The sequence below is a fragment of the Cajanus cajan genome, chromosome 1 (assembly GCF_000230855.2).
Source record: "Cajanus cajan strain Asha chromosome 1, NIPB_CcT2T_4, whole genome shotgun sequence".
Classification (NCBI taxonomy): Eukaryota; Viridiplantae; Streptophyta; class Magnoliopsida; order Fabales; family Fabaceae; genus Cajanus; species Cajanus cajan.
This window is the reverse complement of record NC_138517.1, coordinates 10,624,245-10,649,474: the sequence shown is the minus strand read 5'-3', so window position 1 is coordinate 10,649,474 and position 25,230 is coordinate 10,624,245. Positions and strand designations below refer to the sequence as shown.

The window sequence follows — 25,230 nt, the reverse complement described above, 5'->3', positions numbered from 1 at the left end:
CTTCAATGATTCATTTGCCCCACAGAGATGAATCAATTATATTTTATGGATTCATGGTGATGGTGAAGGTATCAGTCTCTTTCGTATGTGTTAACATCATCATGCCAAAATAATGCAGACACATTCTTCCCAATATTTTAAATGTTTTTATCATTGATGCGCGTATATATGCTGGTTAATTTATTGTCATTCTCACTTGAACTAAAGTTGGCCAATCTTATACCACTTTCAATATTTATCCCTAGGCTGAAACACTACAATAAATAGATATGCCATTTTCAATTAATATATAAAACAAAATAAAAGAGAGACCATGTGCATGATGCTTCCCATCAAGTGAGATTGGAGAGGCATAGCTAGATATGCACACAATCTTACTAACTTTTTTTCCCCTTTCTTTTTATATGTATCTTCTTTTGAAAGCACTAAACATAAAAGCACAATTCAATTTAAAGTATAATGGAATACTAAATATAAGTGTTTCTCTCAACAAAAACTCAAATCATAACTCACTACATAATAATAAATTAATACAACCTTTATTCACAGTAGAAATTGTTTTTAAAATAGACAAAACTAATTAATTGTAATTTTAATTACTTTTAATATTATTTTTTCAATTAAAATTAGAATTTCACTTCAGAAATAAAAAAAATACTTATTTTCAATTGGATATCTATGAAATTTACTAGAGTTGACTTAATGGTGAGAGATTTGGATAATTTGTATAAATTGTTGAGTTTTAATTTCAATATGTTGCCTATATACCAATAATAATAATAATAATAATAATAATAATAATAATAATAATAATAATAATAATAACTAACTGGATATCTATAATTTATCTTTATATAAATTTTAAAAAAACATAGAGTATTATATTTAAACTTCATTCTTTAATTTGGATCTGGAAAGTTAATCTGATGACCTTCGAACTACAAAACAACAACTTTACCACTCTCACTCTCATGATATAATAAGAAAACTTTGTTCTCGAGGGTGCATGAAATGGAGGGGCTAAGCCCCTAACAACCCTAAATGCTCTAAAATATATATAATTATTTCCTTGAAAACCTTTGAATATGCTTCACTTATGTTGTTGCATCTATATCTTTTACAACAAAGCATCAAGTCAGTGGACTATATCATATCAACTAAAAGGTGTTCATTAGTGGGGCATAATGCAACCCACAATCACAACATAAACATGCAAATCACAGTATCAAGTAACGTGATATCTTCCAATCATAGCCCATGTATCCGGAATTTTTAAGCACAAATTAATACCTTTTTATTCAGGGATTTTCCAAAAGATGGTGGCTAGCTTTACCATATGAAAGAAAACTCACTAATATATTCTTCAAATCTTTCACACACATCACTGCTTTTTAACTTTGATGCATGGTGTCCTTGTGCAGAAGTCAAGGATAAAACCGAGGAACAAAGTACTAATGATGATAGATAACAGCTATATATCAAGCTTTCACACACTGGTCACAAAATTAAGAATCAAGATGAGCCACAAAAAAAAGTTATGTATGGACAAATATGTAGGAACCTAGGGAAAAGGAGAGAAAAAGAAAGAAAAAAAAAAGGCTTTATAATACATCTGATTCCTTCTTTTCTTCAACTTTCACTTTTAACTATAACATTTATATATATATATAATGACTAACACAACCTAATAAGCTTTGGCTCAAAAAGAATATACAAAGATGCTTTAAGATTTGTGGAAAGTGACATCTTTGTCTTGACAAAAGCACTACCTACATATATATCTGTGCATTATTTTTTCTTCTATTTTGGCTAGTAAAGCGATCATGTAAATAACTAAACTTAGGTGTGTTCATTGTTATGCCAATTTGATCTCCCTAAGGTGAACTCCAAGCTTGGATTCTGACACTCTAATTTTTGGTCCTTGAAGCTTCTTGCTTGTATGTAGTTGCTTCCCTACACAAAGCAATTAGTTTCATACAGCTTAGGCTATATAGATATATATTATTATCTATTTGAATATATAGCTGTAGTACTGAAGATTAATAAAGTCACAACCTCAGAAAGTTTCCCACTATGCTGAGATGATAGGATTCCTTGTGGACTAAGCTCATTCAAATCTCTGGAATTAGCTTGTATCCGTGCTCCTCTACTGTCAGTCATTTCAAGAAACGAAGTTTTGAATATGAATGAAAGTTTAGTGTGACTGATGCACACACGTACGCTATAGAAAGGGATCTATATTCAAAAATAATTCTTGAAAATTTATACATAGAATCTTGAAATGAGTCAGATTGAACTGAACTATTGCACAATCAATATATGTTTGTAAGTTGGTTTATCATACCTTTATTTTTTTACTAGTCACTTATTTTATTTGGTGGTTCATCCTGATCGGATTAAATTAGCCATTTTATTCTATTTTTATGTCACAGAAAAATATTTACATAACAAAGTACTAGTCAAATAATTAGGCATGGAGAACCGGTAGATTTTAAACTTAAAAATTAGTGACTTGATCTGGTCTGATTGATCTAAGATTAGACAAATTAACCCAATTCTTTTTGGGGTCTTTTTTGTTTTTTTTAGACCAATCCGTTGAGTCATTATATTAACTTGCTAAGTCTGGGGTTTTTTACACTTTTACTTATATTGTGTATACAAAGAAATATCAATATGATAGATGATATATATGATATGTTAAAAATAAATAAAGAAAAATGACGAGCATTAACAAGGAATATAAAATTTTAGTGTCGAAATATCATACCAATAATCTTTATTACAGGAAAATTACCGTTTTGGTTATTTGACCCTATTATAATGAGCTTTAAAGAACTCCAAGGAAAATAATAAAAAGTACAAGAATAAACACACATACATGGATGAGTAAATGGGATATTTGAGTAGTTCGTAGTAAGAAACTGTTGGGAATATGCCTAAATATCTTTAGAAGATTAAGTTAGTTTTTTATAAGAATATTTTATTTATATTTCAAATATTTAGATTTAATCTGTTCTGATTATTTTAAGATTTATTTCCTTATTTTAGAATAGGATAATATCAAATATATTTGATTTTGTATAACAAATTTTCTCTATAAATAGAGATTCATGAATAAAATTATATTATGCTCCTCTGATAAAAAAATAAGTCTTATTATAAAATATCATCTCAAACAAATATTATAAAATAATCCCATTAAAAACTTGGGTAGATTACATGAGACTAAGTTCAAACTTTATCGCAATCATTGTGTTGAAAAACACACGTGGATAATTAAGAAAGTTTCAAGAAATATATAGCATGATCCGGGAATTCAGATAAGGAGAAACGAAAATAAAATAGTGAAGCATATATGTCGTGCCTGGGGGCATGAATCAGAGGAAAAGTTAATGATAAATTTGGGCCAGAGTTTCAATATATATATACATGCAAAACTCTATATTTATCTTTTACTTTTGCACTTTTTTATTTGTAACAAAAATATTCATACACACCTATATATGCCCATAGAAAGAAAGACAATAAAAAGAGAGAAAAATATAAAAGTGGCAGGTCATATGAATCATATGATATGATAAAAAGAAAGAAAAATAAAAATAAAATAAAAATGTGTCAATTGAGTATACATGTGTGCTGTATTGCATCATCGTTAATATATATTTCCTTGTTGTATTAATAAATATCTAATTAATGTTTTATTAGTTATTTTACAGGATTTTTTAATAAAAAATTTATATTAAGATAAAGTATAATTTCATATAAGATCGAAATCAATCACTAATATCTTTAAAAAAAAATTAGTGAATTTTTATAGGATGTATTATTAGTTGAGAAGACAGAATTATACTATCATATAATAATTTCTTATAGTACTTTATAAACTATTTTTTTCTCCCATCTCTTCTATTATATGATTTATCTTTCTCCCTCTTTTTTTTTTTTTTTTTTTATCTCTTTCATGATTGTAAAAAAATTGTAAAAATTCGGTGTATAAATTTAATTTTCAAAAAATAATGCATATATATGTATATATATATATATATATATATATAAATGCAATAATAATGAAATGTATTGTGTAATGTTAAAATAACTTTCTCTCTGGTATATATCATGGATATTCCTATAGAGTAGTTATAAACGTACAACTTATTTTGGAATATATGCAGGTGGAGGGAAAAGAAAAGGAAGAGAAAGAATGTGAATAATGCGATAAAGAAACGAAAATAAAAAACAAAATATGAAATGAAAAATGAGATAAATAAGAAAGTGGAATGCTTGCGGAAAAAAAAAAACCAAATAATAGGCAATGTTAGTCAGTTTACTATTGAACCCTTTAAAAAACTTCTATTAATTCTCATATATAGGCATCGATCTCTTTGAGGGATTAGTTTTATATTCTTGAAAATGTTGAGAAGAATATATAGTGTTCTCAGTTCTCACTTCTCGTGCATATTTTAAAGTTTGAGAAAATTATTTAAAATTTATTTTCAGACATTTTTTTAGCATAATTCTTACTATTTTTTTTTTTTATCTATATATGAAGAAAAATAGTCCCATGTTCACTCCGAAGAATGGTTCAAGTCTTACCAAATGGACAGTAGATGGTGATAGTGGACATAATAGATAGTGGGAGGAAATAAATCTTTTTTTTTTTATTTAAAGATATTCTACTTTATGGTCTGATATTCTTATAAAAAAAAATTTAATTTGTATAAAAATGTCAAATGTAGGTACACATATTAATAAATATCTAAGAGTACTTTACAAAGAATATCATTCTCTAAGAAATCTTAGTTTTTCTTAGCAATAAAAAAAATTAAAGTTTCTCAAAGCAAACAACACCCTTTTACTTGTTATTTCATTTATGGAAAATAAAACATCATTTCAAGATACATTTCTAATTATTTACCCTTCCAATTACGGTAGGTTATATTACTAAACCTTTTTTTTAAAGGGATTATATTACTAAACCTAAATATTGTAATATGAAGTTTGAACACATTTTTCTCATTTATAATGGTGATAATGATTCAATTTATAACCATCTAAATTATCTAACTCTTGTAAGCACTAAAATTATAATGACTTAAAATAGTAATATGGAATATATTTGGGCATGAAAATTATTTAGCTGATATATTAAGTACTTATTAAATTAATTTACATTAAATTTAAGTTGAAATAGCTTATTTAGTGTATATATATATATATTAGGTAGTGATTTTTTAAAAGTCTTTTTTATTTATACAAAACGAATTATATTACTATAAACTGTTTTTATTAACCATCAAAATTAAAATAATAATACTAAGATTAAATTTAGACTCTTGTACATATTACTTCAAATTCTTTATTTTTAAATTGATTCTAGTGATTCATTATTATTTTAATTCTAATAAACCAATATATATAAGTAAGTACAAATTAATAATACGGTAAATATCATTAGTATTATTGTATTAATTATAATATTTTAAAATTATATATTAGTTTCTTTAAAAACCAAAGTTCACTAACATACATATTAGCTTAGAATCATTACTTTATCTAAAGTGTGGTTTTGTGTTGACCTATTTTAAATGTCTGTTATAACTTATAAAGTGTATTTTTAAGAGTTTAATAATCGCTATGCATAGTATAAATTTATTTTTGCACAACTGATGAATTAAAATTATTTTTATTATAATTTTTAAAATAATTATTATAAAAGTTAACAAATTTATTATATATAATAATTTATGCTTAAATAATAATATCAAATTATTTGTTAGTAAATAAATTATTTTCACTATTCATAAATAGACTTTTATTGAAAAGCCAGACTCTTAAAAAGTCGTGCTAACACTAAAATGTGACTTATATTTATAATATATAAATATAATAAAGATAATATACTCTCTTTTGCTATCAATTTTTTTAAACTATAACTTTTAAAGATCTGAAATATATGGAAGATATGAGGTTTTGATGAAAAAACAATAAATGTGTAGCCTTCATTCCCTATCTATGTTATATATAATAAGGTCTCTCAAAAAATTCTTGATTGGCTCAAACCAATTTAAAACTTCCAAATGAATTGAAACTAAATTTTTTAAATTAAAAAAAAAATCCATTCATGGATAAAATATCTCAGAAAAACAACATGAGTAGGTATTGAAACCTTCCTTAAGCATCTTTTAAGTCTCTCATGAATCATTTCTGAGTGAGTCCCTAGCCTGCTTTCTTTTTAATATTTTTAGAAAAAAGAGTGATATATATTCCAGTAGAATTTCTGGATGAGACATATCATTGTCTCTATAATGGTTAAATCACTATAATACTTTGACATTTACAGTGAAAACGAAAATCTTAAATTTAACTTGGAAACATAAGTCACAATTGGTTAGTGATCAAATCAAGATAAATCTCGATATACTATTATCTAATCTACTTGTTTATTTTGTGCAGTTTATCTGACTGTGAATTATGCTTATCTTGCATGGTTTGTGCTTTTTAATACTAGAAATTTAATTAGTTATTGTCATCAATTGAATTGTCTGTATTTGTTTTAATCCTTTTTTTTTTCAATTCAACAACTATATCTTTAATATACTCAATATAACAGATCTTTTGAAAAAGAAAGAAAAACTCAATTCTTCATCCGTTTTTGAATTGTTAGTCATCTTGAGAATTTTTTTTTTAAGAGAATGAAAGCCTTATTCTCTTAAATAAGAACTTAAATTTATAATATATTACAATGTGCAAGATCCAATGCTGTCCAATAACCTAGTAACTTGTCCTGTGGATTTGATTTGCATTTCAGGTTAGTTTGACCAATCTGATATTATGTAATTAGGTTTATTTTAAATATATCGAAGATAAATTTTGAGTCTGTTCTATTTAAATTAGTATATTTAGTATAATATGATAGCTAATGTTTTTCATGATATATTTGTTTTAAAATACATATATAAAACAACATTAATTTTAATTTCTTACTTAAAAAGATAAGAATAGATTATATTAGATTTTGAATATATAATTAAAATCTATTTTATAAAATTAAAGTTTAACCATAATTTATTATTTATTATAAATTTTTTATAGGTTTGCTCCAACTTATTATTTATTATAATTTTTTTTTATAAATCTGTCTGACATTTTCAAAAGTCAGATATGTTGACTTATTTAAAAATTCATTTTATATTAGTAATGTTAAATAAGTTAATAAATTTAATTTTAAATAAGTCAACAAATTTATTTTTAAATATGTATATAAGTTTTTTTTTTAATTTGTATGATAAAAATAATAATTTACTCTATTATTATTGTTTATTAAAATTTAGAGTTTAAAATAAAAATAAAAACAAAAGTAAAAAGGACATCTCATACATATTATTGTATACTAATCTACACTCTCACACAGATTGTAATGAAATAAGATAACTTTATTAAAAAAAAAACTTTTAAAATATATTTTATTTAGAATATTTTAAATAATCAATCAATAAGATGAAGGAAAAGAGCACGTGAAAATACCAATGTTAGAATTTCTATTTTTGATTTATTGATTTCATATGGATAGGAAATCTAAAATATTTAAATGTAGTAAAAAGGTGAAAAATATTGCTAATTTGATGTTTTGTATTTCAAGTTTATTTATTTAACTATATTATTAATTATATAATATATATATATATATATATATATATTATATTTATAGATAAATAGACAGATTTATTAAGTCTAACAAATTTTTTAATAACCCTAACCTTAACATTTTTAAATAAATAATTTTTTAAAAATATAAATCTATTTTTTTTTATTAAATAAAACAATCAGATCAAATTTTAAATGGATCAAAGTATATAGTCTTATTTAAGATAATCTTATTTTAATCTCTAAACTCAATCTCTCATATATATATATATATATATATATATATATATATATAATATGATCATTAGTTAAATAATAGTTAAGTTGGATTTTGTTACTTAAACTATCGTTCAATTAGATTTGAAATTAAGAAATTGATTGATTTAACTCAACTTATGAACACTTAACAACAAAAGGCAGGTAGATTGATGAATCTAATGAATTGTATATTTATAATTATGACTCCTTTACATATTTTATATCTAAATTAGAAAATATAAAACTTTTACACGCATGTTGATAATAATATATATAACTAATTGTACATAAATAATTAAAATTAAAAAATAAATTAAAGAACACAATTATTTTTAACAAGTCATATAAGTTTATATTTTAAATTTAATCATTCGTGTAAAATTTAATGATATCTGCATTCAATTCTCTCACTCATATAAAATAATTTTGTTACACACACATTAAAATAAAAATATAAAAAAGTACTTTTTTAGACTATAAAAGTGACTTTAAAATATATATTTAATAAATGATTAAGGACAAAATATAAAAGCTAGATTTATTACAAATTGTTACCTTATACTTAAGAAACATTGTTTTATGCTTCGGTTCTATAGTAATGTCATATTCTCTTAACTTTATTTAAAAAAGGATAAAATATAAGAGTAATTAATAATGTAAAAGTTACATAATTATATGATTAAGATTTGTTCTTCTTCCATTCATATATATATATATATATATATATATATATGGTCTTTTCTATTAATTTTGTTTATGCTTATAGTGTTACCTAATACTAAATTATAATATTTTACGTTTGCTTTTGTTATATTGGGTATACTGATGGGTCTGCTCCCAGGTCCGAATGAATTTAAAGATGTGTATCTGATAAGTTATTTTTTGAACATGGGAATGCTACTACTAGTATATTTTATTAATTTTTATTACTTAAGCAATTTTATCTTTATATCTCTAAATAAAAATTTAGGTACTTACTTTTTTTCTGAAAAGTTAATAGGAAGAGAAGACAATCTCAATACTGGTAAGGTTGTCTATCAGTTAAGCGGTAAAGTGACATTAGAAAGATTTGAATCCACATTTATGAAGAAGCTGAAAGTTTGCTCTGAATCCTGTAATGTAATGTGACTAATAAAACATTTATCCTCTAAACATATGAGTTGTGTAACAAATGAAGCATTTTTAATGTACTGATTTACTGGTATCTTTTCATTGTTATATAATGTTTTTCTTCTGAATCTTACTAAATAAGAAACAGACTTAACTATATGGCTCATAATATTTAAGAAATTAATTACATTTTTTAATATATTAAATTATTCTACTAGCATTTTTCTTTGAGTTGTGAGAAAAGAGAAACAACGCATTCAACTTCACTACCTGTCTTTCTGACTTGAAGGAACTTTTTTACAGTACAATTGTGAGGACCGACAAACTTTTGTATCCGAGTCAAAACTCATCAGAAGCCAACTCAATTCTGGACCACCATTATCAGGACTTAGGGAAGCTAAAGTGATCAACACGGTCACGGAATATATAAGATTTTATGTTATGTTATCTCATCATTCAAACTATGTATATAAGTTATTATCAGAAGATTTGTTTGGATAAAATAAAATAAACTTATTTATAAAGTAAAATTAACTTGTATATAAATTAATTTGTAAAGATATACTAAAAGTTAATTTTATTTTCTTTTTCAATAAGTATTTATGAAAGATTTATCAAATTATAAAAATAAAAAAATGAAAGACCATCTGAATCTCATAAATCATAATATTAATAAGATTTGTTTGATTTTCTGAGTCTCAAAGCTGATGGGATTAATTCCTGGTTCAATCTTTGCCATTTTAGCCGCAAGAAAAGAAGGTATAAGGACATTATATTGTATCACCAAATGACAATCTAGTTTATCAAAATTGTGTATGTGTACCTTTACTTTTACTAGAAAATTTTTCCTACTAATTCCAATTCTCCGTATAAATGTCCTTTTTGTGGTTAGTACTCATAGTAAGAGTTTGCCACACCTAAGTTCGTAGCCTCTTTTGTCGTATTAGTTGACTCAAAATTTTAATTAGAAACTAGTACCAATTAAGCATCAATCTTTGATATAAAGCTAAAATACCAAATGGTACGACTTCACATGAAAAAGAAAAATGGGATTGAAATGAAGCCCTTAAATTGGATAACGGTAATGGGATATCAAAGCAAATCCATTAAGACATGCAATGATAGCAGCCAATGGAAGTAAGAAACTAAATAAGTCAATATAGAGCATAGAAGTATGCTGTTCTAAAAGTAGAATGTTAATCCATAAAAAGTATATATTGAACAGTGGAGAATGGCTACTTCCTTGTGTATTTATTGCACAAAACCACTAAAATTTCATCGAGTTTCAGGAAACTTTATTGCTTTCTGAACATTTAAAGAAGCTGAATGAGATTGTATCAAAAAGAGGTATCAACCAAATGAGGAATCGCTGCTTTGATCTTCAGAAAGAAAGAAAGCAGAAGTGGAGAAAGTAAATGAAAAGAAAAAGTTGTCAGAAAGAAGCACTTTTTGAGTTTCACAAAAGGGTGGACATTGGATTTGAGATTTTCCCAAACTTCAATTATTTAACTCATGCTTATACAGATAGTGAATCCAACCATGCACCCATGCAGATAATGACACCAAACATTCATTCAGATGAGAGAAAGAGCAAGAGGTTACCTGGAAGAAGAATTAACCCATAGATTGCTGCAAGTGTAGCCCATATCATTATCAATAGATGCATTTGGAGGTCCTCTCTGATTGGGAAAAAAGTTCTTATTTTGATTATTAGGTACTGTTAGGGATATGAAATCCTCATCCCCATCTGTTATATCGCATTATAAAAGCATTAATATATATAAATTCATAATCATAGCATTATAGACATATATACACTAATCTTCTCTTTTTACTGAGTTGTCCATGTTAGCTTTACAACTTTTAAATATATACACGTAAAGAAACTAAACATTAATTAATGGATAAATTAAGAGTGTCTGAGTCATAAAGAGGTGTGAGGGAATCTTCATTGGAATTCAATAAATTGATCTAAAAAATTTGGAGCGGAGGTCAGGGAATTGATTAGTATAAATTGCATTAGTTAAAATATTACAAGCGGCTTACATTATACATGAATTATATACCTGAAGAAGCTGCAGGTTTGTCAGTGTTCTTAACAGTCCTATACATCTGCAGTGACCAAGAAAAGACAAATAAGATGAATATAATACAGAGAAATGAGTATAAAAATAAATAAACAACAACGATAGATCATAGATGGGAAATCTGAATTGTCTTTGAAGAAGAAGATTTTGAGGGAGAATAAAAAAGGGGGGAAAATAATCAAATCAGATGCTTCTTTTGTGGGTTTGTTTAATAACCACGAGGTCGATGTTTGGTAAGGTAAGTAATTGCTTCTATTATTGATAAATGATGGCTACTTTTCCTACTTTCTCTGTCCATCTTTTATTTTCTCTCTCATGAAAAGTAGAAGTTGTCATGTTCCTCTTGTATCAAACAACACATTCCACTGTTCACCATTCATTCATTCACTGCATGCCTTGGTTCCTGTGCCCCTTAGATGGACCTTAGACAAAGTCTACACACTACCCTAGTCCACACAGAGAAAGAAAGAGAAATAGAGAGTTTTTCTTTTTTGGAAATTTGTTTTACCTGGGAAGGAAAATAGGTAAGAAAAGAGAGCAAGTGTGAGTCATATATACCTGCAAATGGCTCTTGACATGAGCTAGTGTTAAATCTTTGACATCCATGAGCTCCAAAACTGACTTAGGAGTAGCCCCTAAACCATCCAAAAACAAAAGAGTTCAAAACATGGTAAAACCTACATAACTAGAGGGGAAGAACTCAAAGACATATATATGCAAAAAGGGATAGAATATTGAGAAAAGAGATTCACTTTCATGGCCACCAAGTAGCTCAACAGCATGAACAAAGCGATTATGAAGAGAGCTAGTCCAACGCATTCTTGGAGCCCTCATGTTCCTCTTACTTTGCTGCCTTGGCAACATTCTTGACTTCACAAATCCATTTGAAAAATCAGAAGAAGCTCCAATATTATTACTATTCCCAAACTGATGCTGCTGATACTGTTGATGATGAGGATAACCAAAGTACTGAAACTGTTGGGGTCCTAGATTCTCCAAGGCTATCTCATGAAACCTTGATATTTGTTCCACTGCTACACCCCCAATAATACCATTATTATTGTAATTAGGAGCTGAATTAGAGGAATAAGGAGGGTGTGGAACTGCATATAGAGAAGATAGCTTATTGGTGGAGTTTATTCTCTCTATTGAGGGAATAGTTAAACTAGTACTGTTGTCCAAAGAAGGAAGGTTACTGTAGAGAGAGATTCCATTGATGAGTCTTAGTTTTTCAGCCTCAGAAACCCCATGGAGAACTCTAACAAAGTTTCTCTTCCTCCAGGTGCTTTCAGCCTCAGAGCGAGTGGTACTTGTGGGGTTGGCTAAGGAAAGTTGTGTGTCTGTGTGAGGGCTACCTTTGATTGAGCCATCACTGTGGGATTTGAGGCCTTCAGCATCATCTCCTTGCTGTGGCCATATATCAAAGAGTGAATCTGAATCCCCTTGGGTGAAAATTGAAGAAGGAGCACTGTTTGGGAGGCTAATGTGAAGGGAAAGATCAGGAATCGGATTCTGGGGCATTTTTGTGTTACCTAGATATATTCCCAGAAATGATTTCAAGCTATAGTAGTATACTATGGTATAATTAGATACAGTAAGCAACAAAACTAAAAGGAAACGGAACAAGAAAAAGAAAAACACTCAACTCAACCTGAGAGACCAACAAGGAGAATTCAGAACCAGAATAACAGACACAAACAAAGGACTCAAATTGAAATTTGATTTGATATATATAAAAGAGAACCACAAAAGCAACAAAACAAACAAGAAGAAGGTGGAATATTAATTAGTTAATAAGGTGATTGATTGTAGAGAGGTGCAAAGTGGGGGAATATGAAATATGTCTTCTTTGAAAGAGAGGGCACTTTCTCAGCTTCACAAAACTAAGAAGAGAGAGAGAAAGAGAAAGATGTGTGGTGGTGCATATAATATAAACAAAAAAAAAATATAAAGGGAATGGGAAGAAAGAGAGAGATGAGTGTGAGTTTTTTTCCTGGCTAACTTGAGTTGAGAGTATATATAGGAAAGTGACACTCTAACAATTCCTTTCATTCTTTTTCTATATAATTAACTCTGCTTTTCTGCGTAGTCAATACACGCAAAAACTGCAAAGTGCAAAGTTGGGACAAGTTTTGGTGTGTTTGATTTTTCTTTCTCCCTAGACGACGCTGTGAAGATATATTAAACGCTAAAGGGAGTAATCAAAGAGGGAGTATACTATATTCTTCTCCTACTACTTCTACTGTATCTCATCATCATTCTCATATAATTCTTTTAACTAAAACTGACGTAGAATTAAAGTCTCACATTATTATAATAAAAGAGTGGATATGTATTTATATAAATATTTTTTTTATTAAAAATAGATCTTTTAAATAATGATTAAAAAATTATAAAAATTTTAATTTAAAATAGATAATATCTTATTATTGTAGATACATGTATATATAAATACACAACTAATTTCTCAAACAATATATATATATATATATATATATATATATATATATATATATATATATATATATATATATCAAATAAGTATGACTTTATTTTTTAGTTTCCATGAGGTCATAGTTAAGTTACTAGCTATAGTCTTTTTTTTAATTGGATATATTTAGATATATAAATATATATAAGTTTGCTAGCTAACCATCCGGTGTGAAATTATTTGAGTTTAGTTAGTAATCTCAAATTTAAGTAGCACTTTTATACTATGGCATATACTTAGGTTAGTAACAAACTTAGGATCTTGAGTCACAGTGAGAACAATTTATTTAATAAATAAATAAATAAAAATTAGTATATATGTATATATATATATATAAAGACATAAATACTACATAAAAATGTCAATTAGAAATGAAAAACAAGCTAATAAGAAATCAAAATAAATAAATAAATAAAAACTAGCCAATCAAAGACAAATTAACAATTAAGAAATTAGGAACAATAAGTTCAAAATATAAGTTTAGAGGGAAAAAAAACTCAACTGATCAAGACACATGCATCATATACATGTATTATCCTTAAAATCAGGAAATACAATTACACTTGCTTAACTATATGTAAATTTGTGACTGATAATATATATGACACTCGAAGCCATAACTTTGCATGATTCTATTATACTCAAGTAAGGATTAGTGAAAGGAGGGATGACAATCTAATCCGCCTCCGTGGGGCCCGAATTCGCCCTGATTTGGACGGGAAAAACTCGTGTTTATCGAGTTCGAGTTTTTCCTAATTGATAAAATCGGGGACGGGGGCGGGGACGGGAATGTTAATACCCACCCCGCCCCCGTCCCTATACTCGCCCCCGCCTCCGCCCCGCTTAATAATATAATTAAAAAATTATTTATATATATATATAAACCAAAATTAGAAATATTTATATGTAAAAATTTATATTATTTTTATTTTTATTTTTATTTTTATTTTTTTAAAATTGTTCATATTTATTTAAAACAAAAAAAAAGAAAAAAAATAAGAGCGGGGCGGGAAAACCCGAACCCCGCTGGGAGCGAGGATGGAGACCTAGATTTTACCCCCGACGGGTATTGGGAGCGGGAGCGGGGGCGGTTTAAATTTGCAGGAACGGAGGCGGGGAACATAAAACCCGCCCCCACCTCGCCCCGTTGTCATGCCTAAGTGAAAGATACTTAAGGCCTCTACCAAAGAATTCAATTCGCCTATAAATAATAAACATTAAGTGTATATGGTACATGTACCGAGAGTGTGAAGAATTTTTACATATTTAACCAATAAAAAGTTGTTAAATATACAGTTTTATTGACTTTTAAAATAATTATATGGGAAAATAGGAATTAAATATCCTAAATTTTATTTTTTTTTACAAATAAACACTACAAACTTTTATTTTATCTTATTCAATCCTTAAATTTTATCTAATTTGTGTAATATCTTGATTTTTTAAAAATAAATATTATTAAATAATGAGTAATTTTGTAATTAAATATTATTATACTATATTCAGAATTATTTTATTAAATAACAATAAGACAGTTATATTGAATTATATTAATTTATTTAATTTAATGGTAGAAGAGAAATGGGTCGAGTTGATCCGATTTAGTGAGTTTTAAGGAGGGGGATTAGACAAAGTTATCCTAATCTGCGTCATTTTAGATTATGAAAGGATTGAAAGAGAAGGAAGAAAAGGAATGAACTTTAAGGATAAGTACTCAAATTGTCTCAAACTACATCAAATTGTTTCACATCATCACAATAAGGTACGTGAAAGGAAATGAGTTAATGTGGGATTACAAGAGAGGATGGGTAGAGGGAACAACCCCTAAATTTCTTAGATTTAACTTTTTTTGTTATGATGTCTCAATTGACTTTTCAATTGGGTTGTATATTGAATTGTGAATGTGTTTTATTGTATTGTTTGGTAAAATTGATAATTTGAAGAATAATTGAACTCATTGGAATATCTATAGAGGTTAGGGTTCTTGAGAAATTTGGGTATTGATAATTGGTATAAAAATTCATGAAATCAATATTATATAATATGTTTTTGGTTAAAAATAAGTGTTTTTGATTGATTAGATTGATAAAAGGATGTTGTATGTTTGATTAGGAATTTTGGCGATGTTCTATTTATGATGTATCATGCCAGGCGTGACAAATTAAGTGAGTCTCTGCCTTGTCTTAACATTGGGCGTGGCTCATTGACACCGAGCATAAAAGTGTTGTATGTTCTTTGTTTGCTCTTAGCGTCAGATGTAATTATAATTAAGCTGACCGTGAAAATGTTATGTGCTATTTATTTACTCTTAACATCGAGCATAATTATAATTAAGTCGAGTGTGAAAATGTTGTGTGCTCTCTATTGTGGCTTATAGCCGGGCACGACTTGGTAAAGTTTGGCACAAACTATGAATATGATATATATATTGATGAATTTTGATGATGGTTGTGAATGGTATAATGTCCAGTGGTGACTATTGTACGATTAAATATGAATGGTGTGCATTTGGATGAGTTGATGTACAAATGTGAGTGGATGTGGCTTTATATTTAATTGTGCATTGGCATGTGTAGAGATAATGAATGGATGAGGTGACATAACATGAGCATTTGCGCATGTTGCACACACATTTACCTGGGCATAAGTAGTGATTAAGAGTGTGACACCGGTCATAACTGATGTAAAAAGTGTGGCCATGTGTGGCAATGCCTAAGGAGATTGATGAGGTTTGCCCATTGTGCGGCGTTCCAAGTTGATACTTCTTAGAAGATTGCATTGCATATGCATTGGCGTGAGCATAAGCATGATGCATGAGTTGTATGATGATGCAATAATGGTGATATTCATGTATATATGAGATAATAATATTATTTTGATTGGTTATTTCTGTGAATCGTATGAGGGTTGATTATATGTTTGAATGAGATTCTTTTCTTGTGTCGTACATATGAATAATTGTTTTTCTCACTCATATACATTGTGGTTTTATTTTAGGTAATGAGATAATTGATGAGGTTGGTACTGAAGGTACCGAGAGTTGAAGTGATGAATTTGTTTTGATAATGTGATATGGGGACAATGGAATTAAAATAGGATTTTATCTTTCATATTGATTTACTTTTTTCTTGTTGAAAACCTTACATCTTATAATTATTATTTTTTTGTTGGATGATTAAAAGTGGATTACATATGAACCTATTTCACCTGAATAGTTAAATTTTTTCCTTATTTAATTATATTATTGGTTGAAGTAGAATGGGTGTCACAATTTGTATAAATAGACACCATAAATTTTAATTTTGTTTCAAGTAATCCTTAAATTTTTTCTTCTTTTACAAATAAACACCTTTAACTTTAATTTTATTTGAATTGATTTTGACATTTAATAATTGATTGCTTTTGCAGAGTTTTTATATTATCAATTTAGAGTTAAACTATTTATCTTAAATATCAATCATAAGTAATATTTTTTTTGTTACAATTATTCTTTTTTCAAAATATAACAAAAATACAAGTTTAAAAAAATTAAAAAAATGATAAAAACAATAAAAAGAAGTTTTTATTTGATTTTTTCTTCTTCTAAATTATATTATATAATATTTTAATATATATGAAAATAAAACTAATATATATGTACCAAAAAATTAATAAATAAGTGTGATTTAAAATAAATAAATGATTGATATTTTTTTTATCTTAATAATATAATCTCACTGTAATATACAAAAAAAAAAATAATTAAGATAAAATTTTTATCAAGGTGTTTATTTTTAAAAAATGGTAAACTTTAAAGATAAATTATAATAAAATTAAAGTTTATGATGTTTATTTTCTAACAAAAACAAAGTTTAAGGATCAATTAGAATAAATTTAAAATTTGTGGTGTTTATTTATAAAAGAGATGAAAGTTAGGAAGATTAAATACTTTTTTACCTAGTTATATTAAAATTAATTTATATCATGATTTTTAATTAGGTGTTAGTGCATAGAAAATAAATAGGCTTATATAGTTTGCACTTGTCCGTTATCTCATATTGTGTGGATGTTTGAAATTGACATGTATTTAGCACATATATAGTAATCATACCTTATTCGAATAGAATTATATCAAATAAAAGATATTTATAGTTCGTAAAAAAATCTAGTTATATCGATTATTTATTTATTTATTTATTCAGAGCTGTACGGATTTAGTAGCATATGTTATTACTTAACCTAACTTTAATTAAGTTAAAATAAGTTGATGTGCTATAAATAATAAACGTTTTTTTCTACAACTATAAATAAACGTTAAAAATAAAAATAAAATAAAATAAGTTGGACTTTGTGCTTATTTATCTCCTTCTGGATCTCCCAGTTATCTTTGAATATTCAAGATGGAGTTTTCTAGTTACAATTTTCTCTTGGAACAATAATTATGACAAGTGAATTGCATTCATTAAGGTTGAAGTTCTGATGTTGATGTATATATGCCCGTTTGTTAATGTTCTAGTCTTTCTATGTGTAACCTAATCTACATTCAACCAATTACAAAAAAAAGGTTATAATGAGAATTGAAATTAAATTTCCGTATTTCTAATTACTACTATATTTCATCCTCACCCAATAGCTACGCTAAATAAAATTAACCTATATATTAAATATAGATATATTATTCAATAATGTTTTTAAAAAAAATTTTAAAAGTAATATTTTTATAAAATTTTATCCAATATGAAGATTTCTTGTTTTTTTTTAATTATTGCTTATTTCAATTTGTATTCATGATATATATTTTTTAATTTTAATTCAATAATTTTAAAAAAATTTATCAATAATTAAAAATAATCTTTTATCACAAAATAAATTATTTTTCATAAATATAAAATATAGTAATATTTTTAGTTTGTGTAATGTACATGATAAATATTTATTATAAGTAATAAATTTTATAATAAATAAAATATAGAAGTAAATATTATGTTTGAATATATAAATTATATTTAAAATTTTTATAAATAGATAATTTTAAATATATAAATTATATTTAAGACTTATGATAAATAATTTATATTATAAGATAGTATTATTTTTATTTATTAATAATTTATTTTTAAAATATTAAAATTTAACTCATAAATAATTAGGATAAATAAAAATTAAATTAGATAAAAAAAAATTAAGAAAATTTTAAAAATTATTTCGTTAAAGAAAAATCCTTAAAAACATTGTGGAGATTTATATTTAAATTTATAATAAGTTATATATATATATATATATATATATATATATATACTATATTTAAATATATAAATTATATTTAAAATTAGTATGTATAAATATTTAATTTATGTATTGAAAATTTCTTTTTAAATTATTAATATTTAATTTATAAATAATTATAATAAATAAAAATCAAATTAGATAAGAAATTAAAAAAAAAAATTCCTACAAACCATTTCTTTGAAGAAAAGTCCTAAAGAGTTGATTTTATATGTTCAAAAATATTTATTTATATAAATTTAAATTAATATTTTATATATTGCAATATATAATATTTATGTATATATAATTTGTTGTCCTAAAAAAATAATTTATTATAAATTTTAAAATACTAATTATAACTAATTTACAAAATATTTAATGTTTTTCTAGGGTGATGTCCACTTGTATTTTACAAGAAAAATCATTTTTTATTGTTCTTAACGAATGCCATTAGAGTATTCACTAACAATTTTTTAAAAATATGAAATAAGAATAATATATAATACTTGTATTTTAAAATTCTTAAAAAATGCTAAATGCTCACTCGCATATATATGCTTAAAGGCAATTTCTCTTTTAGATTGTACAAGAGGATCATAAAACAAAAAATAAAACAAAATTCAGATTATTGATAATGGCAGATCCAAACACCTAGGTTAGTGGCATTATTATGTATACAAAGAATAAAATATAAATATAAAAAATAATTTACTGATTCAGAGGTCAAATTACCTATTAAAAGGTTTCAACTAGGCTCTCAAAGTACAACAATGTATATCTGCACAATAATGGGATATTGTAATTTTGAAAACAACTTACTCTTCTTTAGTTTTTATGCATCATAGCTAAGTCATGTATCTAAATCACATGCATATAGCTTAACAACATAACAACTTTAACACCATACAACTTTATCAACTTTGAACTTATTAGCTTGAACAACTTACAACAACACACAACTTTATAATCTATTCGACTTACAACGTATCAACATACATGTATATCATCAACATTCCATGTACACAACATTTTAGAACTTATAACTTCATCATCACTCATCATTCAATTATAAACAATTTGAACGATCAACTTTCATCATGCAACTCATGCTCAACATCACTCATAGGACGCTCAATGAGATAGAGGACTTTGTCTCTCCCACGCTCGACAACAAACTACCCACTTATGACGTGGTTGAGGTAGAGAGTTTCTAACTTTCTTGCACCTAGCGTGACAAAACTCGCGCTCAAACCTAATCAGGCAAAGAGCCTCTACCTAACTCACACCTAATACCACTCTACTAGCACTCAACGTGGATCCAGGCAGAGACAAGTCTCTCTCCTCATATCCGACACCATTTAAAATACGTTTGGTGTGATTCCAACCTGAGATTATTCTCTCTCATGCCTAGCGCTACCAACCTTGTGCCTAACATGAACGAGATATAACCCCTTGGTTGAAACCATGCGTGATGCCCTAAAGGCGTGTTGATAATGTTAATTTTCACTTAGAATGATTAACCATTTGGATTAACAAAATCAACTTTTCTCTATCTTTTAATAACAAGTTTAGTCATTTTTTATGATTTTTTTAATTAATTGGATACTAATTACTATCATTTAATTATACCAGTAATTCCTAATTTTTTGTCTAACATATGATCAAGAAGCTAGAGAAGTAAGCCAAGTGAGAGAAAGTGCATGGAAGAAAGAAAGAAGAGAAGTTGAAGAACAAGTGAGGGCTTCTAGTGCCGAGCGCCACTCTACTTGTGAATGGTGCTATCGAGACAAAAAGTACCATATTCTTCAACGTCGGATGCCACTCTACTTGCATCAGGCACGGTCTTGACAGAGAGTCACTCAAACATCAGTGTCTGGCGTTGTTCTACTCATGTGACAGTTTTGACTCACTTTTTCCCTCTCTTTGGGGGATGAGAGGCATTCTTTGACTGGGTCACTATTGAGATGAGTTTGAGGGCTCTTTGGGTGCTATTGGGGCTTACTTGAAGACCTCTAATCCTCTCCTTGGCTCTCTATCTTCCACCATACATCTTATTTTCTTTTTGTGTTCTTCATAACAATGAGGGGCTAAATCCGTTTTGTTGGGGTTAGATGTAACCATTTGAAATGTCATGTAATTTGTATTATATATATATATATATATATATATATATATATATATATATATCCATTTCAATGTTAGTATTTTATTTCTTCTCTTAATGTTTTTTGTGGAGTGGTCAATCATAACTTGATATTTGGTTCATTAGGTATTGGAAAAATATCTTTTGTAATCTTGATATGAAACATATTATCTAATAAAACTTGTATCTAGAGATAGAACTTGACCCATTAGTTTTCTTAAACCCTTGCTATAAATGCAAGTTTGTTTATTAAGTACTCAAAGGATTGATGTTTAATAAAGGAACTTAGGCTATATTTTCTAAGGAATTAGCATTTTAGTAAACTAGTGGGTTGACATTAACTTTAAATGTGAAAAAAGATTGAGTGATTACATGCATGAGAGTGAGGTTCGGTGAAGTCTAATGCCAACATTGACATTCCATATCATTTTCTAATCTAATTCACCTTTTAACTATTTGATTAAATACCAAAAAAGAGTTTTATTTTCTTTTGCATAATTTTTTTATATTTATTTTACAAACCAATACTCAATTTATGAAAATATTCTGTTGTTTAATTTAGTTGTAAATTTGATTGATTACCATGTATTACACATGTATTAGTCACTTGAAATTAGCAACCTAGCAACATGCATTGCAATATACAACATTTATACATCACATACAATACATTCACACCCTCATAATCAACATGCACCCATCCCAACCAAGAATCATTATATTTTTCAACTTATGAACAACTTCAAAAAAAACCCACACCATACTCACAATCATCACACGATTTTAACTCCAACATCAAAACAATTAAACAACTACAAGCAACATACTCACGCATCATCAAGAAATTCAACACTAGCTTTTGTTACATCTTGAAGAATCGAATCAAAAAAAGGAAGAGAAGAACCATTCCATATGACTCCAACTTCAAAATCTTCAGCTCCTCAAGCTTAGATTTCAAGTTCAGCAACTATGAATCAACTGCAAGAAGGGAGAAGATGAGAGTTTTCAAAAGAAATGGGAGAAGAAGATTTGGTTCAAAGAATCTCTCTATAACCTCTTTCTACAGTTTCTGACAATTTAAATTATGATGTCACTTCTAAAGGAAACCCTTATATACTTTTTCCTAAGTTGATCCTACTATTATCATTGATTCAACTATCTAAAGACCAACTTACTCTCAAAATCTTTTTTATTTTAGAGTTCTCAACAACAATTAACAACTCAACAACATAATCTTATAATAAACATTTATCATAAAATCAATAGTCCATAAAATTTGTAAGTAAGTCTTTGGTTTTTTTTATATATATTTTTGTAATTTAGTCTCTAGACTTAGAAATTCATGTACAGCCCATAAAATTTCACAAAATATTTTTATATTATCGTACTTGAACAACTAAATTATATTATTGTTCTATATCATTATCATGTGTTTCAAATTTTAAATTCTATCTATTAAAATTTTCTATTACTTGATAATTTATATATTTAAACTATTTCTATTATCATGAATTTTTTTACACCCTTCTAATATATATATATATATATATATATATATATATATATATATATATATATATATATATATATATATATTGTCCCTATAAAATGCACCAAAATTAATTTTAAGTCTATTTTTATGATTAAGGAGATTACGAGAGCATTCGTATAGGTAGGAACTAAAAAAAATATATGAATGATGACATAGGATAATTGTAACATCTTGATTTTTCTAAAAATAAATATTATTAAATAATAAGTAATTTGGTAATTAAATATTATTAGATCATATTCAGAATTATTATTTGAAATTAAATGTGAAATTTTTTTATTAAATAATAATAAGGCAATTTTATTGAATTATATTTATTTATTTAATTTAATGGGAGAAAGGAAACGAGTCAGGTTGACTCAGTTCAGTGAGCTTTTAAGAAATGGGTTAGGCAAAGTTATGGTGATCTGCCTCATTTTGGCATTCTGGAAGGACTGAGAGTGAGAATGGAGAGAAGGAAGTAGCTTTGAGAAGAAATGCTCATATTGCCTTAAACTGCTCTTATCGTCACAATAAGGTACGGGGGAGGGAAATGAGTGATTCATACGTGGGATTGCAAATGAGAATGGGTAGTGGGAGAATTTGGGATATTGTTAATTGACGTGTGTTTTCATGAATTAAGGACGTATAATGTGTTTTTGGATAAAAATAAATGTTTCTGACTTATTGGATTAATAAAAGGATGTGTGCATGTTTGATCATGAGTCTTGATGACGTTCTGTTCGTACTGCATTTTCTGGGAAACGCGTTGGCGTCAGGCTTGAGTCCTTGGCTCCGAGCTTGCATTCATACTAATGAATGTGAAGCCCATGCAGAATCACATTAGGCATGAGATGCATCATGCCGGGCATGATAACATGGTGAGCTCTCTGTGGCTCCTTAGCATTGGGCATGAAATTGTGTGTGTTAACTATTGTGGCTTAAAGCTGGGCGTAGTTTGGTGAAGCTCGGTGCAGAATACTACTAGGATATATATATATATATACACACACACATATACATATATTGATGATCTAGATGACAATAGAATTCACTGGGATGTGCTCAGTACGTTAGGATTCTCGTAGATTGATGAACACCCTTAATTATATGAATTAATGAGTAATTGTGATATTTTACTTATGGATGTATCTTAGTATTTTTGTAATAACTTTCTGCGTGATTAACCAAATAACTTTTTGTTTGTTGGGATAGAAAGTAGACACTTGGGGCTTTAATTTAGACTCTAGAATCATGAAAAAATGTTAATAATTGATCAAGTTATGTGAGTTATAAGTTCATTCTCCATTTTAGTGCGTGAAATATTAATTTTTGTGTTTCCAGCCATACGATGTGACCTTAACGAAATTTTTAGGCTTCATGTTCTTCACGAAAGTTATAGCATTTAATGTTAGCTTTCCAATGGCTTTAGAATCACTCAAAAAGGATTTGTATAACTCAAGTTATGGTCAAAATAGTAAGTAGAGGTTAAGTTGTCAAGATTTATGGCGTCGGGCGCAAGAGAAACTTGGTGCTCTCTATGGTTCCTTAGCGCCGGGCAAAATTATAATTTTTCCGGATGTGAATTTTTGGTGTGTTATATGTATTGATGTGTTTGAAGATGATTGTGAGTTGTATGATGTCCTTAATGACTGTTGTATGAATAAATATAAATGGTGTGTAATTTAGCTTAGTATAATTGAGTATGAATGTTGTGTATTTGGAGGAGTGTGATTGAATATGAGTGGTGTATACTTGAATGAGTTGACATACAAATGTGGGTGAATGAAATTTTATTATAAATTGTGCATTGGCATGATAGGATGAGGGTATGATGTGACCCGACATGAGTATTGGTACGTGTTGCATATGCATTTACCCTAACCAGTATGGTGATTAACAAGGGATGCATTATTTATACCCTGGCCTGTGTGGTGATTAATAAGGGATACATTATTTATACCCTGGCCTGTGTGGTGATTAATAGGGGATGCATTATTTGTACAGAGGCCTAAGTGGTGATTTACAATGTGACACCGATCATAAGAGATGTAAATGGTGTGATCATGCGTGACGATGATTGAGAAGATTGATACAGTTCACCCATTGTGTGGCGCTTTGAGTCAATGCCTCTTAGGAGGTTGCATTGTATATGCATTGATTTGAGCATGAGCATGATGCCTAGCTGTAGTGTAATGTTGTGGCGGTGATAATAGTTGATGGATTTGAGAATTGATAATAAAAACTGTGATTGGCTATTAGCGTTAATTATATATGGGCTGATTTTGTATTGGGTGAAATTCTTTCTTGTTTTATATATGAATGCTTATTTTTCTCACCTGTATGCTTTGTAGTTTTGTTTAAGGTAATGATGACCATGATGAGGGTGGCACTTAAGGTGCAAAGAGTTAAAGTTATGGGTTGCTCTAATAGTGTAACTTCGGAGCAATGGGATTATATTAGGAGTTTATAACTTATCTTGATTTACTATTTCTTCCTTGTTTAAATACAATTGTAAACCTTATATTTTTTTTTATAATTTTCTTTTGAATTGATTGGATGTTAGAGATAGTGTATATGCGAACCTAATTTACCTGAGGATTTATTGAAATTATTTATTTCTTAATTGTATTACATGTTGAGGTAGAATGAGTGTCACATTAAATGATATCAGAGAAGGTCTTCCCTCTAGTACGATGTGATTCGGGGATGAACCAAG

At 27.5% G+C, this 25,230-nt stretch overlaps 1 protein-coding gene across 2 annotated transcripts; it reads right to left on the bottom strand.

Annotated features, from left to right (window-relative positions):
• Positions 1–1,476: 1,476 nt before the first annotated feature.
• On the bottom strand, positions 1,477–13,249 carry LOC109819196 (uncharacterized). 2 transcript variants are annotated; one of them, XM_020384829.3, is made up of 6 exons: positions 11,852–13,240; positions 11,658–11,734; positions 11,079–11,124; positions 10,615–10,759; positions 2,056–2,149; positions 1,477–1,953 (listed from the first exon to the last, which is right to left on the bottom strand). In XM_020384829.3, the coding sequence occupies exons 1-6, from the start codon at positions 12,618–12,620 to the stop codon at positions 1,840–1,842; spliced, it is 1,245 nt and encodes a 414-aa protein (XP_020240418.1). In that variant the 5' UTR covers positions 12,621–13,240; the 3' UTR covers positions 1,477–1,839. The 2 variants fall into 2 exon arrangements, with proteins under 2 accessions (XP_020240418.1, XP_029124854.1); XM_029269021.2 differs by lacking the exons at positions 1,477–1,953; positions 2,056–2,149 and adding an exon at positions 8,076–10,391 and having other exon boundaries at positions 11,852–13,249.
• Positions 13,250–25,230: the final 11,981 nt, after the last annotated feature.

Bases quoted from the DNA above. Each gene is read 5' to 3' on its own strand.
- LOC109819196 (XM_020384829.3), bottom strand. From the start codon at position 12,620: ATGCCCCAGAATCCGATTCCTGATCTTTCCCTTCACATTAGCCTCCCA. The intron at 2,150-10,614 runs GTAACCTCTTGC...AATGACTGACAG, and splicing joins TGGGTTAATTCTTCTTCCAG to TAGAGGAGCACGGATACAAG. The intron at 1,954-2,055 runs GTTGTGACTTTA...TGCTTTGTGTAG, and splicing joins ATAGTGGGAAACTTTCTGAG to GGAAGCAACTACATACAAGC.